The sequence below is a fragment of the Alexandromys fortis genome, unplaced genomic scaffold (assembly GCF_014885135.2).
Source record: "Alexandromys fortis isolate MF-2015 unplaced genomic scaffold, M_Fortis_MF-2015_v1.1 scaffold_77, whole genome shotgun sequence".
NCBI classification, from domain to species: Eukaryota; Metazoa; Chordata; class Mammalia; order Rodentia; family Cricetidae; genus Alexandromys; species Alexandromys fortis.
In genome coordinates, this window is record NW_026067967.1 from 7,511,411 (window position 1) to 7,532,698 (window position 21,288).

The 21,288-nt window shown below is 46.1% G+C and overlaps 1 protein-coding gene across 2 annotated transcripts in view; it reads right to left on the reverse strand.

The window, feature by feature from the left end:
- Uvrag (UV radiation resistance associated) overlaps positions 1-21,288 on the reverse strand; it is a 208,816-nt gene that overhangs the window by 144,795 nt on the left and 42,733 nt on the right. For both annotated transcript variants that reach the window (XM_050154442.1, XM_050154443.1), the window contains exon 6: positions 9,433-9,515. In XM_050154442.1, coding sequence (XP_050010399.1) covers positions 9,433-9,515 — 83 coding nt within the window. The remainder of the gene's footprint in view (positions 1-9,432; positions 9,516-21,288) is intronic.

Below are 21,288 nucleotides of genomic sequence, written 5' to 3' on the forward strand. Positions count from 1 at the left end.
ATGTGTATTTTATTGTTATCTGATAACAACATTAATAAAGTTATTAATCAAATAAATACATAGAGACAGCAAGTATACCCCCCAAGTTGTTCCTTCTCCAGGCTAAATATCCTCTAATCCAACTAGCCCTTAAAGGCTTTGAAGTAGCCATGATGCTGGCCACCTCCCCTGGCTTTTTATCATCAAAGTAAACCACCACTCTAGCGGATATTCCAATGTGATGTGATGAAGTCCAAACATCCATTACCCCCCCCCAATCTAGACAATACATTTTCACTAATGCACCGGAACACAGTCTTAGCTCCTTCTTCAATGCTGCTGAGTCAACTGCTTGGCTCCCACTGAAGTCTTTGTGAACTCAAGGCTCCAGATACCAGCTCCACTCTGAGGCTCATATCAGACTCTGTCACTAGAATCAAAGAATCTCAGGAAAAGAACCGCAGTGCTAATGTGCAAACACCAGTTTTACCTCCACAGGGAATGCAAGGAGGAGGAGCTGGAGGCCACCCGGGAGAGGGCACCTGGGGATCACAGTATCAGATCACCCCAAAGTGGCATGGAAGGACAAAAACATGCAACAACAAAACACACAGGAAGACACATGGTCCCAGGGATGCCATGGCACGTGCCAGCAAAGCCCACTCTGAAAGTTTCCATGGCACCAAGGTTCGGGTGTACCACCAAAGACATTTCACTCAGGAGCGCTGCTGAGAGGACTCAACAAGAGAGAGGTGTGTCAGGAGAACTAAATGGAGAATCCAATAGGAAAGTCTTCGTTATCTGCCCTGCAGGCTCTCTGTGACTTCCTACCTGAATAACTTGGGGCCCACACGCTCAGAATAATAATAATAATCGAAAACTAAAGAGATGGCTTAGCTTCTGCTCTTGCAGAAGACCTAGGTTTGGTTCCCAGCACCCACATGGCACCTCACAACAGTCTGTAACTCTACTTCCAGGATTTCCGACGCCCTTGTCTGGCATCCTTGGGCAACCAGGTATGCACATAGTACACATACAGGCATTCACACAAATTTAAAAACAAAAGAATTAAAAATAAAGGTACGCAAAAAATTTAGCACTGAATACTGTTCATATTCTTGCTCGGATACTACTTTCCTTCCTTGACCCCTCCATAGGCCTTTTGCAGTAAAAGAAAGAATTCTGATATGTCTAGAACATAAAACATTTAGAAATGATTACCAGCTTTCAATGAATGAAGAGACTGTTTGCTTGCTAGACCTGTTAATCTGTTCTCTAGCATCTAAGTCCCTGAAGTAGAACTTGGCTTCTCAAGTTAATACAGTGTTTCCAGCCATAAAGAGCCGATTGCAGGAACAAGGTTATTGGGAACTCACTGTCAAGAGATAACACCTTAAGCTGGTTTTCTTCAAAGGTGAAGCATTCACCGTTAGAACAAAAAGGTGGTAGCAAGGCCACTGTGATGTCCTGATGCGCACAGGGGATTAAGTCTTCCACGAACTCTGATACATTCTCTTAATAAAACTGGATGTGAAAATCAAGTCATGGGCGGGGTGGTGTTTAATGGTAACTGGTTATTTTCGTTGGCACAGACACGAGGTGAAATCACTGACCTTTGGAAAGCTGCCTTAGAACATGCCTGGCACAGCGAGAAGGGTCTTACAAGGCAGCCGTGAGGGGTGTGATGGAGAAGCCTTAATTCGCAGTGACATCTTAAACAAAGTCGCCTTAGTCAAGGGACCCTGTGGACCCAAGCCCGGGCAGGCGCGCTGGGGCAGGCGGAGACAGCGTCTCGGGCAGAGGACTCTCCACATCTTAACTGCTCCCCAACGATGCTCTTCAGCTCTTCCCGCTGATCTTCATCTTCACTCACCACGTTAGTAACGTTTGGAAATTAACTTTTATGGTAAGCCAAGAAGCCTCCACGGGGCTTTGGAACGACTCATGATTAACCCTCTATGTTCCCACTTTCTATGAACATCCCATAGAGATCCTCTTGCCTCAGTTGCCCGAGTGCTGGCATTACAGGTGGACACTGCCATGGTCTCCAGGTGTATCCTTTTGCATCCTTTGAGGACAGTGTACCCAAGCAAACCAAGAGAGGACTTTCCTCAGAAAACAAGAAGCCACGCCTGGCAATGCATGCGTGTCAGGAAAAGGTTGGGAGGGGGATGAATAAGAAGATGAATGATTGGCTACAGTAACTGAGAATCAGATTTCCTTAAATTATAGCTTTTCCTAAGGTAGCAATATGCACACAAGAACAGAAATGAAAGTTATAGTTAAAATAGGTATATTTTCATGCAAATGAGTGGCTATTTTATATAATATAAAATATACAAAATTCTCTAACATACTTAAGAGCAAATTTAATACAAAGGCAAATGATCACATGAAGAAAAATCACAAAATGTTATTGAAGAAATGAAATATGAGCAAAGGGGGGCCAAGATAAAGACATAACTTAGATAGGAATACTAACACAAGAATGATAGTTCTCCCAAAGTTAATATGAAAATTCAATTAATCAAAAATTTCCATTAAGGGAGAGATGGCTCAGCAGTTAAGAGCACCAACTGCTCTTCCAGAGGACCTGAGCTCAGTTCCCAGCACCTGCATGTCAATTCACAACTGCTTATAACTCAACCTCCAGGGGATCCAACGCCCTCGCACAGACACACATGCAGGCCAAACACCAGTGCACATAAAGTAAAAATAAATAATTAAAACAGACCCCACTCCTAAGATTCTAACACACAGAAAAAAAATATCTAAAACTACGAGTGTGTGTCTGTTATGTCACACACACACACACTCAGCACTGTGCACACTGGCAGAGCAAACATTAACAAACCAGAATCATGGCAAACCAGTAAATGTCCATCCAAGGTGGTGTGTGTTCCACTGTGCCCACTGGTGACCCTTACAGGCTCCAGGGGGTCATTCCAATCCATAGGTCACACAGATAATCCTGGTTATGCTTTATAAAACAAAACAAAGTCACAAATCGGGAAAAGGGTCTGGGTAAGGGATAGGAAGAGATCAGAGAACAAGGCAAAGCAGTCAGAAAGCACTCTGTAGAACAGGCACTGTCAAAGCACAAAGATAATTTTATTTTTTGGTTTTTCAATTTTTATTTTTTGGTTTTCTCTGTAGCCCTGGAGCCTGTCCTGGAACTCGCTCAGTAGACCAGGCTGGCCTTGAACTCACAGAGATCCGCCTGCCTCTGCCTCCCCAGTGCTGGGATTAAAGGCGTGCGCCACCATCGCCCAGCTTAAAAAAAAAAAGCTGATTTTAAAAAGCAAACAACAAACTAAAATAAAAAGACAAACTCACAGGGGAAGACTCAGCTAAAACAGCACACCCATCTACAAAATTATACTTAAATATCAATTGTCTTAAGTAGTTGAAATGGTAGCTTAAAGTAACTGTAAATGTTTCATTTCTTGATCTTTGGGTTGCAAAAACAAAGTTTCATTTTAAGTACATGTAAAAATAAAGAAAGGAATAACAGTGGAATAAATGTGGGTCGGCTCCACCGGGATGATTTTTAAGTCGTTAAAGAATGAATCGGGGGAGTTTGCATACGCAGTGAGGACTAAGAAAACCAGGATGCAGAATCAGTGCTGTACACACTTTCCATTCCAATTCTGTAAATCGGTAATGAAACCATATCCACACATGATGAGATGGCACGCACACCAAGAGCATGGGAAAACACGGACAGCTAGAGAGGAGACTGGGGCTGCTGACGTGTTCTGAGTCTGGGCGGTTTTCTGGCAAGGAATGGGAGAAGGGAGTTTAAAAGCCAAAGAGCAAAGGGGGATCACTTAAAATTACACTGATATTTATCAAAATCTTATTTCTACAATATGTGTTCCTTTAGGAATACACATACAAGCACAGAAAATCTATATTATGTAGAGAGAAAAGGAAAAAAATTAAAAATAAAAGAAATATGTAATTAGACATAAATACAAATTGTGTTTTACCCACACTTGCATGGAATACCAAAACTTTATATTCTGACTGAGAATCTTTCTAAAAACTTATCCTGTACCTCTGCTCCCCACTGTTCTTTGCCGCTGGTGACTTAGCAGCCATAGGGCCTGATGGTAAATGCACACATACTGGAACCTGGCCGATGGCTATCAAGCCGGCCTTAGCACTCACCCAGGGACCTGGATAAGCCTTTCCACTGCGGCTCCCAACGCAGATGCCTTGAGTCAAGGATACAGGATGGAGATGAGGGTGCTGAGGGAGGGAGGAGGCCCTCTGTGTTCCTGTGTCTGCCTCACTAAGGGCTGAAGTGGGGCCTCTCCCCGCCCCCATCCCTTTTCCATGATATTGTAAAGCAAGACTCTTTAAGAATCTTAATCCAAACCCTCCATTCTCCACCAGCTGGCTTTAAGTCGTGGAGAGTCTTCTACCCGAGACCCCGGAGAAGAGGCTCACCTCTGCCTTGGGCAGAGAAGCATGACTTTGACTGCATCGACGTTGTGGCGCGTGGAGCTCTGAACTGTCTGTGGCTGTCATTGCCCCCCAGAGACGAGGCTTCCCCACCTAAAAGCTGAGAGTCACGTCCGCATTTAAAGACCGACTCCTATGCCCCACGGTCTCTGAGATTACCCGCAGGATAACTTACTTCTATTGGATGGCTGGACACTTCTGAAACAAAGTTTAGAGGTGAAAAGAGTTCCCCAAGGAGGGACGGGAACTTGCCTCTAGAGGGCAAACGAAGGCCTTTCAGAAAACCATACAGAAAAGGGAAAGGTTACAAGTCACGGATTTCTGAAAACTCATGGGATGGCACATGGCAAAGAGAGGAGGGGCAGTGCAGCCCTGGGTCTGAGGAGACTTTCAACACTCGCCTTGGGCTCTGTAGCCTGGAGAGCCCGAGAGCCACTCAGGAGAAACAGCATTTATATCCGGGGATTGATGAAGGGTGAGGAACGAGGATAAGAAACTAGAATGGCCTGGCAGAGGTGAAGTATGTCGGAACGGGTGAGAGACCACATGACTGAACGTGGAAATGAGGATGCTGGAATGGGAAGGTCTGAGGGAGGCAGGTGAGGGAGACGGGCAGAGGAGCTGGTAGCAGGTGGGAGGGGAATCAACCAAAACTATGAATAAAAATGTCATAATGAAACCTGCTAATCTGTGTGCTGAGACAGTCTTCATGTGTGATACCCGTGTGGCGGGGCTGATAGAAGGATCAATCGAACACAGAGCTCCCGGTGTGGGACTGCTGAGGAGTGAAGGGCTACCTTGAACTCAGTAGGTGCTCCATAAACGACAGCTATTACTCACAGATGAGCGGAGCACTGGAAATAAGACAATCGTTCCAAGGAGGTGTGTTCTCAGTGGCCTTTGAACACCACGGTGAGTGTGAACTTCATCCTGCACATAATGGCTCAAAGTGACAGAGCCGATGCACCCGTTGACAGATGGCTCTGGCAGGACGTGGCAGGGACCGGTACTGAAGTAGCCGGGGACTGCAAAGCGGTAAGACAGACTGCTGGCAAAGCTGGGGTCTGAGCCCAGAACACCTGAGTCTGAAGAGAGGCTCTCACACGAACCAGCTCTGTGACCGTGAGTAAGCTACTAACTGCCTTGTGTTTCAACTTACTCATCTACGAAACAGGCAAAAGAGCGGATTTTACCACATAAGCGACATCGTATGGCAAAAGGGTTGGATCATCATCCTCGGTGCTGGGCCAGGAGAGGTGGTGCACACCTTTAACCCCGGCATACCTGGCCCGGTTCTCTTTAAGATGTATTTTACGCCTGTGTGACTGAGCGTGTGCGTGCATATGTGTGTGTGTGTGTGTGTGCACACGCGCGTGTGCATGTACCATGTGTGTAGGAGCCCATGAAGGTCAAAAGTAGAACTGAATTTCCTAGAACTGAGTTACAGAAGATGGTTGGCCATGAGCCACCTTGTGGGTGCCAGAAACAAAACCTGGGTCCTCTGCAAGAGCAGTAAGTGATCTTAACCACTGAGCCATCTCCAACCACAGCACTTTCAGTACCAGGGCCGCATCAGGGACCACAGTCTCACCGCTGCTCTGCCTATATTAATCTGGGCAAGGCAGCACATTTCCAAGGTGGAAGGACAAAGACTGAGTAGGCAGAAAGTCTGCCACACTACAATACAGTTCCCTCTAGAATGGGTGCAGGGACAGGGGCGAGGAAGTCACCCCAATCTTTTACCCTCAGAGAGCAGCAGGATTAGAAGTGATTCTTCTTCCCTGACTGCAGTATCATCCCATGTCTATCCCATGCCGACATCAGGGTTAGAATCTAGACAGTACACCTCACCAGACCCCCTCACCATAAATCCTCTCCTCTCTTATAACCATTCAGTAACTCACGACCACCGCCAAAATACAACAAAGGCAACAACAGCCACAAATCCAGCGCCCCCATGCTCCTGAAACCAGAAAGGCTAGATTTAGACAACTCCTTATTTAACAGCATGTCATAACACCGGTGTATATGCCACCAAAGCCCTCCTGCCCGTTTGCTCCCCCCAAATTGGAAAGTAGATGACATTTCAAATGTCAGTTAAAGAACAACATTGACACCTTGTGGTGAGCATCCCAAAGCACAAAACACAAGCGCAAAGGAGCTAATTGTCTGCTTACTGGGAAACGGACCTTCCACCTCCAGAGTATTCCTACAGTCACACCCAGCACGGAAGATGCGGCTTCTCCTGCAGGGTCGTGTTTACTAGCCCAGGGTCTCCAGAGTGAGCACTGTAGCTGCTTTCCCACCAAACCATATGAAACTCCCATCACAAGAATGTAGTTTCGGTGCACGCCCTTGTTTCAAGGTCCTAACTCACCAAGACTCTCCAGTTTTCCACGACACTCACAAGCGAATGCATAAGGAGACTATGCATCCTAGAAGCCTAACAATATAGTGAAAGATAGATTTTTTTTTAATTTTGAGACAAGGTCTCACTATATAGTGCAGGCTGGCCTAAAACTCACTATGTAGCCTCAACCGTGAAACCACCTTACCTCAGTGTTAGCAAGTGAGTCCTGCTATACCTCCCAGCCTGTACAAGTGAGACTATACTCCTAAAAAACAGAATCAGAAGACTCGCTCTGGAGCTAAGGGCTAGTAACGATCACAGGCACTGTGGGTGCTGTTGTTGTTGGAGACAGAGTCTCACGTAGCCCAGGCTGGCCTTGAATTTGACACGTAGCCGAAGATGATTGTAAACTCCTGATCCATCTGCCTGCCCCTAAGTGGCAGGATTACAGGCTCATACCACCGTGCCCAGCTGTGGCTATGTTTTCAAATTATAGACCAAGTAACAAACATGTTATAAATCAAGAAGAACCAGAAAAAGAAAATATAGTTTTAAAAATATCCCAATGTTAACTGAGTAAAGAAAAGAACAAAGAAAAGCAGTCCGAGAGAGACACGAGTTTCCCAGCAAGCATTCCACATCTACCACAGCAAAAGGCTACGGGGAGAATAATGCTTTCAATAAAGCATTGGCTGCCCACTGCTGCCTGAAAGAACTTGTACAACGTTCCGGAACTGTGGTAAGTACAACTGAAGAGTTCCTGGATGCGGGGCGACTCACTCAGTTCAGGTGGGTAAGTGGTTGATAAATAGACATTTAATCTAGCTCAGAAAAGCTGGATCTTGGACCTGGAGAAGGGTTTGGTGGGTACAAGAGGATCCTCGTGAAGTCTGGGTGTAGCTAACAGCACCGCAACCAGGACTGGGGATGGACACAGAGGACCCGGGAGCTTACTGACCAACCAGCCCAGCAGAGGTGCAGACTATAGTGAGAAACCCTGTCTGGAGCAAGCAAGTCAGGAGGGAAGTGACAAAGTAAAACCTCCAATGCCTTCCTCTGCCCTGTGTGTGTGCATACCCATCCTGCACGCATGCACACACACACACACACACACACACACACACAATGTGATACACCACCACAACTCATATACACATGAAAGTGAGCCTGTGTTGTTATGAAACAATGAGTTGTCACAACTGTGATAGGAAACACCTGTAAATTATACAAGCTACATACATAACATATACACTTAGTAACAACACACTTCCTCCATCACAAGAGCTGGAGAGGTTGAGCGAGCTGGAGTCAACAGGGACGGCAGAGGTACCAGGGCTTGAACTCTGGACCTCGTGCACGGTAGACAAGTGCTTTTCCACTCGGCTATCTATGCCTGCAGCCCCACTCACAGCCCTCCCTGTGGTGTCATACCTCTTTACTCCTGTTCTCTGCGATAACCTAGAGCTCTTGGCACCCTTTAAGGTGCCCTCTTTCCCTGTCGCACTATGCCAAACTCCTATGGTTTGGGATTTGCTTTTCTCCGGTAAGATCACACAGTCTCATACTTAAAAAATGCTCTCTTGCTATCATTTTACTGAGAAAAACAGGTCAGGAAATGTTAGCAGTTTATTGACATTTCAACCCTTTCTGGACACTCCATTAACACTCACGGTATCCCCAATTCAACAGACTCAGAAGGATGTCTGGTCAATTGGTAAATTCTTTCTGTTTTGCTACATATCCTAAGCAGGCAAATTGAAGACAACTCTCAGACACGAGTCGAACGTCATCAAGTATATGTGGTTGCTCTAGAGACATTGTCCCTTAAGAGTCATGTGACTAAGTTCTGTGTTGTCGAACAAAAGACTCGAGGCTCATAAAGGAAGGCCCCTTGCATGGAGTTTATAAAACAAGCGTGCATTCTTTGAGAACCCTTCTGGACTCTTCCACCAGAAAATCTATAGAGGATACGTAATGGTCTAAAATTTATGATGTGTTAGGTAAACATTAGAAAAAACCCTACCCAAATCAAATTTCAACTACAGTCTTGAGTTGAGCGCGCAAGGGCCGAGTGTCACCGCTCACTGGGTGAAATGTTCCTGATCATCTACCACATGTGAAGCAAAATTTTTCAATCATCCAAAATGAATCCCAAACATTTTACATACAGACATCTATATACATTCAGAGAGCCGAGGTATTTAAGCCTTTGACCCTAGATAGCTCCAAAGCTCCTTCGGCCTGTCATACAGGATCCTTTTAAGATGATGAGCAAGCCAACCTCCTAAGCCATGCCTAGGGCTGCTGGTGGCTTCTCCTGGGGAAGGAACAGTTGGTAAGTTCCTGGCATGTCCTTACGCTGCAGCTTCTAGGACAGACCAGCGAGTACCACGGTCTTTGTTTTACGATCCTCCTGCTTCCAACTGCTCTAACCCACTGCCCAGTAAGAGGAAATGGCTTTTCAAAGATGCTGCCGAGGAGATAAACCTAAGTCACCGGAGCTACAGAATTTATGGAGCTTTCCCTAAAAAATGCTAAGCCTGAGTAACAGCGTCTCGAGCTCTGGCACACCCACCACAGACGCACAAAGGGGAGATCCATCCGAATCCTGGAGGCTCTAAGGAGTTTCTTACCGCAGCAGAGAGAAGACGTCATAGGAATTGCGGACACAGTTCTGGTCCACCTGAAGGATGGTCTTCTGTACATGGGAATGACCCTGGAAGACACAGTGAAGAAAGTAAGCAGAAAGAAGCGAAACCTATGCGCAGATCAACCACACTGGCCTTTGGACATGGCTTATGAAAGACCGGGTCCACTGAAAATGTCAGAGACTTCCCAAAGTTTAGTGTAGTCTCCGTGGAGCCGCTGTCGAACCTTTCGGACAAGTGCATTCAGAATCAATTCTCCCTCACTGTGCTCACGGAAAGGATCAGTTCCAGCTGGGGATTGTGGTCAGTTTCCCAGGGACAACTGAAGAGTCCTTCAGTGCACTGCGTGACTGCCCAAGGGTGTGCTGTTCTTTCCACGGGGCTGAGCCCCAACAGGACTCAAGTCCTACTCGGGAAGATAAGATACAAGAGTTCCCACCCATGCCAGCACTGCGGTTTCTAACAAGAGTATAACACGGTGACATAGGAACAAGGCAGGTGTCTCTGCTACTCAAGGAAGGCAGTATAAATGGTAATGAGGACACAGGCCGCAGAGCTGTAGCTGTTGGTGCCCAGCAATGTGCGAAGCCCTGGGTTCCTTCAGCAGTCCCCATGAAAGAGAGGGAGTGGTATATGTGTAAATATCATTTGGGAGGTAGAGGCAGGAGAATCGGAAGTCCAAGGTCACCCTTAGCTACAGAGCAGTTTGGGGCCAGCCTGAGCTTCCTGTGACCCTGACTCATAAGACATTCTGGACTAGGACTATCAGGATTTATCTCAAGCCCTCGATACACCAGATCTGTGACTGTCACCTAAACCTCAGTCGGCTGTTTTCTCTGCATGTAACACAGAAATGACAGTAATACAAACCTCATAAATGTACAGGAAAGGTTAATATCCACAAAGGGAGAGACATGCAGTCAACACTAAGTAACTGATATAATAGATACTGGCAAAGACGTGAGGGAAAGGAGGGATGTGAGTTAGTTAGTATAGCCACCATGGAATTCCAGGTGGGGGTTTCTAGAAAAAGTAAAAATTTGTAGGAATGCAAGAACTACCAAAAGTGACTCGAGACGAAACAGAAAATCTAAGCAGACTTTTCACACATAAAGAAGGGAAATCAATAACCGTAAGACTAACAGGAGAAATTAATAAAAGTTTAAAAGTGGGGATGTAGACTTGACTGGTAATCCTAGAATTTCTGAAATAAGAACGACAATAAGAGTGGCAATCCAGCTCCAAGTCTTCAGAGAAGAAAGGAGAGGGGAGGGCAAGGGGAGGAAGGAGAGATCACTGCAGAGCTCACATCAAAGCCAAACAAAGCATAAGAAAACTGAAGACGATTTATAAACATACACACTGAAATCCTCCACAAAATATTAGCAAAACTAATCTAGTGGCAAATTAAGATGATTACTTCATGCACTCTGGCAAGTGTTTCTGGATATATCCCCAAAAGAAAGCAAAGATTTGAATCTAAGATTTGTGTGTCTGTGGGCATAGTAGCCTTATTCACAATTGCCAATGAGTGGAAACAGCCCAACGGTCCACAGACAGAGGAAAAGACAAACAAAATGTGGGCTATTCATATACTTAGCCTTGAATGAGAGAGAGAGAAAAAAATCAAGCACATAATCCAACCTAAGTTCTAGCCAGAACAATTAGGCAGGAAATACAAAGTATACCCAAATTGGGCCAAAACAAAATGGAAAAATCTCCTGTTCTGGATGCCGTCAAGGCAGAAACAATACCGGATCCATCCACAGATCCGACGCCTTTCTGTCAAAATCCCATCTGCCATCTCTACAGACAGGGGAAAGCCAACTTTAGTTAACGCGGAATCAGAGGGAGCTGACAAATATGGAAAAGAGAACAAAGCAGACTCACATTTTCTGATTCCAAATGTACTGAAAGGCAACGGCAAGCAAACCGAGATGGTACAAGCAGAAGGGAGGCCAAAGGAAGGAAAGAAACAGAACTGAGAACGTAGAGATTAAACCCACGTATCTGTGACCGACTCTCACAGCGTATCTACAGCAGGTGCCAGGGTATTCCGGGGGAAACAAGCTCTTCGTAAACCGTGTCGAAACAACTAGATGGTGAGGAGCAAGAAGACGCACCCTCCCTAACAGCCAAGAGTAAAATTACCCCCAAATTAACTACAACCTTAATAATAAAGCTAGTAACCTTAAAACTAATATAATCTTATGGCCCAAAAAAGAAATAACAAATTGGAATTTACTAAAATTTAAAACTTTATATAGGACATTAATATAAGGAAAAAACAACCCAGAGAACAGTAGAAAAGATTTCAGATATAGTTAATTAAAAGTTTAATACTCAAAATTGGCTTCAGTTTAACAACAACAGAAAAACAAACAAACAGCTGAATGTTAAAGTGGGCAAAGAACTGGAGGATGGATTTCTACAAAGAAAAGATGCCAGAGGTCAACAGGCACACGAGGGACACTTGCTTGGCAGTCCTGATTCTAGAGAAACACTAAGAAAACTACAGGAAAGGCTACTTCGGCCACAGTAGGAGGGCTCTCACAGTGTAGTGTAGTGTAGTGTAGTGTAGTGTAGTGTAGTGTAGTACAGTGTAGTGTAGTGTAGTGTAGTATAGTATAGTGTAGTACAGTGTAGTGTAGTATAGTATAGTGTAGTATAGTATAGTGTAGTATAGTATAGTGTAGTGTAGTGTAGTGTAGTGTAGTATAGTGTAGTGTAGTGTAGTGTAGTATAGTGTAGTGTAGTATAGTATAGTGTAGTGTAGTGTAGTGTAGTATAGTATAGTGTAGTACAGTGTAGTGTAGTATAGTATAGTGTAGTATAGTATAGTGTAGTATAGTATAGTGTAGTGTAGTGTAGTGTAGTGTAGTGTAGTGTAGTGTAGTGTAGTGTAGTATAGTGTAGTGTAGTATAGTATAGTGTAGTGTAGTGTAGTGTAGTATAGTATAGTGTAGTACAGTGTAGTGTAGTATAGTATAGTGTAGTATAGTATAGTGTAGTATAGTATAGTGTAGTGTAGTGTAGTGTAGTGTAGTGTAGTGTAGTGTAGTGTAGTGTAGTATAGTGTAGTGTAGTATAGTATAGTGTAGTGTAGTGTAGTGTAGTATAGTATAGTGTAGTACAGTGTAGTGTAGTATAGTATAGTGTAGTATAGTATAGTGTAGTATAGTATAGTGTAGTGTAGTGTAGTGTAGTGTAGTGTAGTATAGTGTAGTATAGTAGCCACATAGGACGGCCATCACATAATATATAGTATAGTATATACTATAATTACTATAATAATAATAGTATAATAATAATCAGCTTATGCTGACAAGGGCAGAAAAATCAGAACCCTTACAGACCAATGTTGCTGCCATGGAAAACAAAAATTCAGAGATGCCTTGTTGAATTAGGAGCGGCAGGACTGCGTCCCCGGCACCCGGCCGCCCACATGGCTAGCTTATACCCAGAAATAATTACACGGAAACTGTATTCTTTCAAACACTGCCTGGCCCATTATCTGTAGCCTCTTATTGGCTAGCTCTTATATATTGTTCTAACCCATTTCTAATATTCTGTGTAGCCCACGAGCTGGCTTACCAGGGAGGATCTTAACCTGCGTCTGTCTGGAGCGGGAGAATCATGGTGACTCCTCCACTAAGTTTCTTTCTCTCAGAATTCTCTTCTGTTTTCTCCACCCACCTAAGGGTGGGCCTATCAAGGGGCCTAGGCAGTTTCGTTATTAATAAGAAATCACTCCCACATCAATGCCTCAAAAAGTTAAAGCCTAGAATTAGAGGATACCAACACAACACCTTTACTCCCAAGATCTGACCTAAGAAAACGGAACCTGGGATTAACCCTCAAGTGTTTTGACAGCACCAACAGTCAAAAGACAGAACAACTCAAAGGCTCATCCAGGCCTAATGGATAAAGAGTGGTTCATCCTCAGAAAAATTAACTGCTGTTATATGTAATATGAAAATAACATACATTATATGCAAATATAAAAACACTAAAGGAAAGATGCTAGACACTAAAGTTACACAGTCTGTAACTGTAAAATGAGACACCTCCTGGAAACACGGATGAAACATGAACGCTTATGAACACATGCATGAGCGGAGAGTCCCGTTCCATAGTCAGCTCTGCCGCTTGAATGTTGTGTGGGAAACGTTCGCGTCTGTCGCAGCCCAGCTAGGAGTTATTCTTAGCCCCACTTTAGAGCCGAGGAAACTGAGACACAGGAGGATTAAGGGGAAGAGCCACGCAGTCTGGCTCGCGGCCCCTGCTCTTAAGGGGCTAAACTTGATGATCTCCCAGACCTTTTCCGATTCTAAAATTCTGGGTCTGTGTACACTTAGAGCAGCTTAAGGACATTGTGAAGCCCTTTGGTTTCAGCCCACACTTAGCAATTAACATTCCTCCAATGCGCTAAGAGCCTCACTCTGAACGACATCTAACCGGACCAGCTGTGCGATCCTCCCGGCTCCGGGGAGGGTTTTACTGGACAGGAATGGCTCTTTGGTATCTGGTTATCTGTGGGAGATACTGTCAAGTGCCAAAGAGCCCAGGGAAGATTTGCATGCCACTCAAAACTCTTCTGAGTTTTGAGGCTTAAGGGTGGTTTTTCCACAGAGGGAATTGCTGTCGGCCTGGTGAGGGCCTGGTAATCTGTTAGGGAAACAGACAATTCTACATCTCCAGCGAGCAGCGAGCCCAGCAGACCAAGTGTATTTCTAGACTAGCCGTCGGCAAACTTCTTCCATAAAGGGTCAGAGGGTATTTTTGAATCTGGGGATACAGCGAAGCGGTAAATGAGGCCCTGAGTTTGATCCTCAGTGCTGAGGCAGGGGGGGGGGGGGTTGAGGAGGATGACTAAAACTCAGGTGGTTTTCAGCTTTGTGCAGACAGCTGTCTCTTCTGCTCTCCTCCTGCAAATTCTTGACAATGTAAAAACAAATCATCGCTGGTTACAGACCACGTAAAATATATGCTGCGATGGCTCTCCTGGCAAGGGCACCTTGAAAAACACTGGGACACTTATCTCTCCTTAGCATCCTTACAACCACAAAAGCAATACAGGAATAACTGACTTGCTGAGCATAGCAGCACACACCTTTAATCCCAGCACCTGAGCAGGTGAATCTCTGTGAGTTCAAGGCCAGTCGGGTCCAAACAGTCAGTTCCAGGACAGCTAGTGCTACATAATAAACACTGGCTCAGGAATGAATGAATGAATGAATGAATAAATAAATAAATAAATAAATGAATGAATAAATAGGTAGATTAAAAAAAATTTAAAAAAAAAAAGAAAAAATTCACTTGGTAGAATTTGTAAAGCCACCAAAGAACCTGACCAAAATCCAGCTGGCCAGAAAGGGAGACTTGGGCAAGACTTGGGGCAGGATAAAACAGGCTGGAGTTGAGCTCCTAGCACCAGGTCAGGGGCTCACAACCGTCTGGGGAAATCCAATCCCTCTTCTTGCTTCCAGGGTCACACACACACACAAATGCATGCTTGTGCGTGCACAAACACACATACACAAGAAACAAATGTTTTAAAAATTCAGATACCATGTGTCAAGGAGAACAAAGTCCAGTGGAGCCTGAAGACAAGCACAAGAGCTTCACTGCGGTCTGTCCAGCGAGAGCACAAGTGTGCCGCACACTGGCTTCCCGTGGCAAGTGAGCTCTGCACAGCCGGGCCTCGCCTAACTGCATGGAATAAGAGATCAGATTGGCAAGAGGAAGAAAACAAACAGAGCTGGTGGCTTGCCCCACGGATGGGGAAGTGTCCTTTCTGCAGCACAGTGTGATGTGGCTGGCTACCTGCTGGATCCACAGACAGTCTGTGTCCCATGGACACTAATACGCTTTCAAGTGCTTGCCAAGTTGAAACTGAGGAGAACTGCGAGTGTCTGCAGGACGTGGACTCCTTCTGCCCGTGTTCTGATGAAGCCCAGATGCTGAGCTGTTAAAGCAGAGGGGGGACCTCTTCTCAGACACTGCGCTCAATATGGACATTCCCCTGCCCCCAATTTGGCCACAGTTTCAGACATGCTTTTCCTCTCTCTCTCTCTCTCTCTCTCTCTCTCTCGCTCGCTCGCTCGCTCGCTCGCTCGCTCGCTCTGGTGAGAAGCGCTGTGCAAGAGGGACAGCATTGTGAGCAAAGATACGAGAATCCTAAAATAAAAAAATAGACTTTTCAAAGAACCTTCAGAGCAACAAGGAAGAGGCTCTTGTTCAGGGGGAACTTTCAAAGTAAAAGTCACCATGTAAACACTGTCACGGAGACAGCAGATTAAGAGCCTTGGGAGCTGCTCCGTGCAGGAGAGGGACCCTGGTGGAGAGGCGGCCCCTTGAGCGCTATGTCTGTGTTACAGCAGAGCAGAGCGGAGACAGGGGTGTGACTCTAGTGAGCTTCATTCACTGATGGAAAATGTGCACCAGGCGGGGAAAACACTAAATCCTGAGACCATAAAAGTGACACAGAGGTGCCTGCCAGACAAGCCTGAGGACCGGAGTCAGTTTCTGCCAGGAACATAAAAGCCAGGCGCAAATGTATGTGTCTGTAACTGGTTGTAGGGTGTGAGGCAGGAGGATCACTGCCAGCCTAGCCAAATCAATGGGTTCTGGGTTCAGAAAGAGAGCCTGTCTCTAATGATGGTGATGATGGTGATCATGGTGATGATGGTGGTGATGGTGAGGATGGTGGTGATGATGATGGTAGTGATGATGATGATGGTGATGATGATGGTGGTGATGGTGGTGGTGGTGATGGTAGTGATGATGATGATGGTGATGATGGTGATGATGGTGGTGGTGGTGATGATGGTGGTGATGGTGAGGATGGTGATGATGATGGTGGTGGTGGTGATGGTAGTGATGATGATGATGATGGTGGTGGTGAAGATGATGGTGGTGGTGATGATGATGGTGGTGGTGGAGATGATGGTGATGACAATGATGATGAAGATGGTGGTGGTGATGATGGTGGTGATGATAATGATGGTGATGAAGATGACAAAGATGATGATGATGGTGATGATGATGGTGATGATGATGGTGGTGGTGGTGATGATGATAGTAATGGTGGTAATGGTGATGATGAAGCAGAGAGCAGTGAAACAAGACAGTCACTGACACCAGCTTCCATACCCATACATGGGCGTGAGCACACACATACATACATACACACACGTGTGCGCACACATACACACACACACACATACACACACAAAACCTCAGCCACAAAGGAGCACATGCCTTAAAGAAAGAGAGAGTACACACAAAACGAAACCTACTGTAACCTGAGAGAAGCCCGCAGAAGTGATGGGTGGAAGAGAAGGCAACGGTGTTAGCGAGCTCACTGGCATCATAGGTCAGACGAAGAGCCAGGGTAAGGGGGCCACCAGCCTGTAGAAGAGCTTAAACTACACTGACTCATTCCAAATCCAATCTTAAAGGGAATAGCAAAACAAGCCCGGGTCTTTAAACAAACAAAATGCTAAGCTCTGAGTCCCTGGGAGGACAAACCTCAAGCTGTTTCTGTTTATTTCTCAAGAATCTAAAACATCTCAAGGAAGAATCACACTTGGCTCTCCCTCTCCTGGCGTTAAGAGTCTCAAAAGCTCAAAACCTGTGCTAAGAAGACAAGGGCCTCCAAACTCGTAGCAGGAAACGTGGCGTTTTCCCAGGTTATGTTCTGGCTTCAGGGAAGGCAGAGGATGGGGACCACACTGCAGCAGAGGATTTATAAATATAAATTACCGGATAAGACTGTTTTCCAAACATCTGTCAAAAAAGTTAATTTGATCCAAGAGAAAGGGGGAGTAGGGGAGCCAGAGGGAAGCCACGCACAGGGCCTGACGGGTGTGACTTTAGTGGATCTGGGTGGATGCAGCATGAGCTCCCGTGTGCCTCCTCTTCAATAACACCTCAGTCTGTCCAGCGAGGCACAGCCAGTGTGAGACGTGGGACTCTAGACTCTGGCACACTATCTGAGTGGAGGGGCACGCAGATGCCACGTGGCCCAGTTCAGAAGCAGCGGTTTCTGAGTCAGTCAGACCAGAGCTCAAGCGGAGAGCCTGCTGCCCACCTACCAGCCGTGGCACCCTGAGTTTGCAGTTTAAATGTTTTCTCCCAAGGCACTGTCTCCCAAAGCAGCTGTCTCACGACGCTGCTCCAGATTAAATGAAAATATGTACAGTGTCTGGTATAATGTCTGACATTACAGGTAGTCAAGGGTAGTTCAGAAACAAGCTTACCCCAGGTCAGCTCAGATACCACAACAGGTTAGAATAACACAGGCAGCAAACAAACAGCCCTGAGGGTCTGGTCAGTCTATATTTTTTCTATGGGGGTAGGAAGAAGTGATGACTGAGTAGAATATGCTGTTCCAACTTTTGGGGGAAAGAGGTTTAGCAGGTAAGAACAGAGGACCCAGGTTCGATTCCCAGCACCCATATGGTGGCTCATAACCATCTATAACTCAAGTTCCAAGTGGTGCAATCACATGTAAGACATTCATATACAAAAAAGAAAAAGAAAACTTTTGCAGCTTTCCAAAGACCTGAGCAGAAGTGATCCACTGCTCAGCTCCGTGTCACTCAAACACTGGCTGAGCTTGAGACAAGACCCTGACTTCTAAGTGCTCTACTGCGTGCAGCTGGGTGGGCTGTGCTCAGCCATCGGGTTAGATCCACTGTCATGAGGGCCAAGAGCAAACCTCTACCGTTCAGCTTCTCCAGCCCAGGTGCCAGTTACGTGAAAACGAGGACACTCACCGTTGTCCACTCCACTTCAGCTACTGTCAGCCAGAGACGACAGCGGGCATTGCTCACAGCCAAGGAAGTGACAGGAGAAACGTCAAGAAGAAACAGAAAGGTGAGAAACACCGCCATGTCACCTTCTCATGGTGACAGGCATAATGAAGAAAATAAAGACACTAACTCATCCTGTTATCCAGGCTTCTCTCTTTTTTTGTTTTTTGTTTTTTTTAAGATTTTATTTATTATATATACAATACAGTGTTCTGTTGCCATGTATGCCTGCATGCCAGAAGAGGGCACCAGATCTCATTTTTAGATGGTTGTGAGCCACCATGTGGTTGCTGGGAATTGAACTCAGGACCCCAGGAAGAGCAGTCAGTGTCCTTAACCTCTGAGCCATCTCTCCAGCCCCCAGGCTTCTCTCTCTTATGGCTTGGCAAACGCATGCTCTGGACCTGGTGTTACCTGTGTTCTCTAGACAAGGAAGACAGACCCGCCAATAGATTATAGCAAACTGGAACCCACAGAGGTCTGTCTGTCCAAAGGCTTCTGAGGAGAAAACCTGCGTAGAGGAGGCTAAGACACAGAGTAAACCAAGTCACTGAACCTCTGAGCTTCAAATGCTAATAACCTTAGGGGAGCAGCCCCGCCCACCTCTGCAGCTGGTGCAAAGGTGGAGCAAAATTGCTCTAAATCCGTAGAGACTGAAGGGATGTGGAAGTATATAGTGATTGTATTACATTACCTATAGATGTGCTAACCACATACAATGACAGCCTTGTCAGTTATCATTATAGAATGGACTCACTTGCATGGAGGCCAAAAGACTCTCTGTGACCCAGTTATTAAAAAGTAAGGGCATTGGGCTAGATAATTCTAATGTTTTCTGCTTTTTTTTTTTTAAAAAAAAAAAAAAAAAAAGACAGGATCTTAGATGTAGCCCATGCTGGCTTTAAACTTGAGTTCTTTCTGCCTCAGCTTCCCAACACTGGGATGCTGCCACACCCGGCTCTCTGCTGAGACCAGAGTAAATGCCGCCACGCCCGGCTCCCTGCTGAAACCAGGGCACACACCACCATGCTACGCTCCCTGCTGAGACCGGGGTGCACACCACCACCTCCCTGCTCCCTGCTGAGACCAGGGTGCACACCACCACCTCCCTGCTGAGACCAGGGTGCAACCACCACGCCCTGCTCCCTGCTGAGACCAGGGTGCACACCACCACCTCCCTGCTGAGACCAGGGTGCACACCACCACCTCCCTGCTGAGACCAGGGTGCACACCACCAAGCCCGGCTCCCCGAGGCAAACTAGGATTTCCTGACTTTTGAGATGAGGCACCCAGAACTAAGAGAGGCTACGTGATTTATGAAACAAACACTATTGGGGAACAAAGCTGGGATTACAAATCAGGGATCCTACATTTCAACGATGGCATGCCTTTAAAAAAAATGTAAAATTGATTTGCACAGGCTTCAATACAGATCTTGTTTTAGTCTGAGCCCCTCAATGCCAGCTTCACCACCTACTCGAGATGGCCATTAGGCGCCTACATTTGTGAAACTCATCAGTAAGTTGCTATTTCAATCGATGTTTCTTTAATTTGAAAAATGTTGCTCCTTTTGACTTGAATTCCATTCCTGTTCCAATTTTCTTTTCACGAAAGTGAGAAAACAGCGCCACCTACTGGGCCCCTACGGATATTGCTTCTGCAATTTTCAGTATGAGGGGAAAATAATCTCATAGTCTCAATTTTTTGCAATTTGTCAAGGTCAGATAATACCTGGGTAAAACTCAATGCCAAAAGTTACACTTAGTGGGTGGAGAGAGTACCACCCTCCCAAGATTTTAACTCCCAATACTATCTATGGTAGACCTAAGCGAAGCTGTTGCCTGCATTCATTGACACAGCCTGCTTGGCATGGCAGAACACCATGCTGATCAGAAGAGGTGGGAACGCCCATCAGGGGGGCTAAGAGCCTGGTGAGAGCCGGGTCCCATGCCAGCCGTGCCATAGACACGGTCATGTGTAATCCCAGTCAGCTGAGGATTGAAGTACAGACAGTTTCCTATGTTTACACATGTGAAAGCAAACCCAGTTTTCCCTCAGGAAGCAGCAGTCATCGTGGTGAAATCCACAGAAGTACGGCTCTGAAGCCGGTGTTCTTAATGCCACCCATCGGTAGTCGGCAGTTTCCCGATAGAACAGCTGCCAAAAGGAAACCCAGGCCGGGGAGCAGACCTGCACACACTACAGGGAAACCCTGCGTGGGCATCTCAAAGGCTGCACCAGGAGAGCAGACCTGCACACACTACAGGGAAACCCTGCGTGGGCATCTCAAAGGCTGCACCAGGAGAGCAGACCTGCACACACTACAGGGAAACCCTGCACGAGCATCTCAAAGGCTGCACCAGGGGAGCAGACCTGCACACACTACAGGGAAACCCTGCGTGGGCATCTCAAAGGCTGCACCAGGAGAGCAGACCTGCACACACTACAGGGAAACCCTGCACGAGCATCTCAAAGGCTGCACCAGGGGAGCAGACCTGCACACACTACAGGGAAACCCTGCGTGGGCATCTCAAAGGCTGCACCAGGAGAGCAGACCTGCACACACTACAGGGAAACCCTGCACGAGCATCTCAAAGGCTGCACCAGGAGAGCAGACCTGCACACACTACAGGGAAACCCTGCGTGGGCATCTCAAAGGCTGCACACACATTGGCCAAGAGCCTTTTCTATTTCCCACTATCCCCAAAGCCATGCAGCAGCCTCTCTCCCACCACTCAACACTCAAGGAACCACAGTGTTCTCAGAGACGCCAGACTTTAAAGGTCTTCAATGATTTGCCAGCCTCATCTGCAGGACCCAAGCAGCCCAGCATGGAGAACAATATTTTAATCAACGCGGTGCAGACCGGGGTCTGAAATACATACTGTCTTGCCTCTTTAACTCAAAATATGAATGTCTGCTCATCTTTGCTTTACATTTTTTAATCTCACAACACTCAGTTTTAATGTTTGAGTGGTGAACAGAGAGATGGAGGGGAGAATCACTTTTACGATAAAGATTT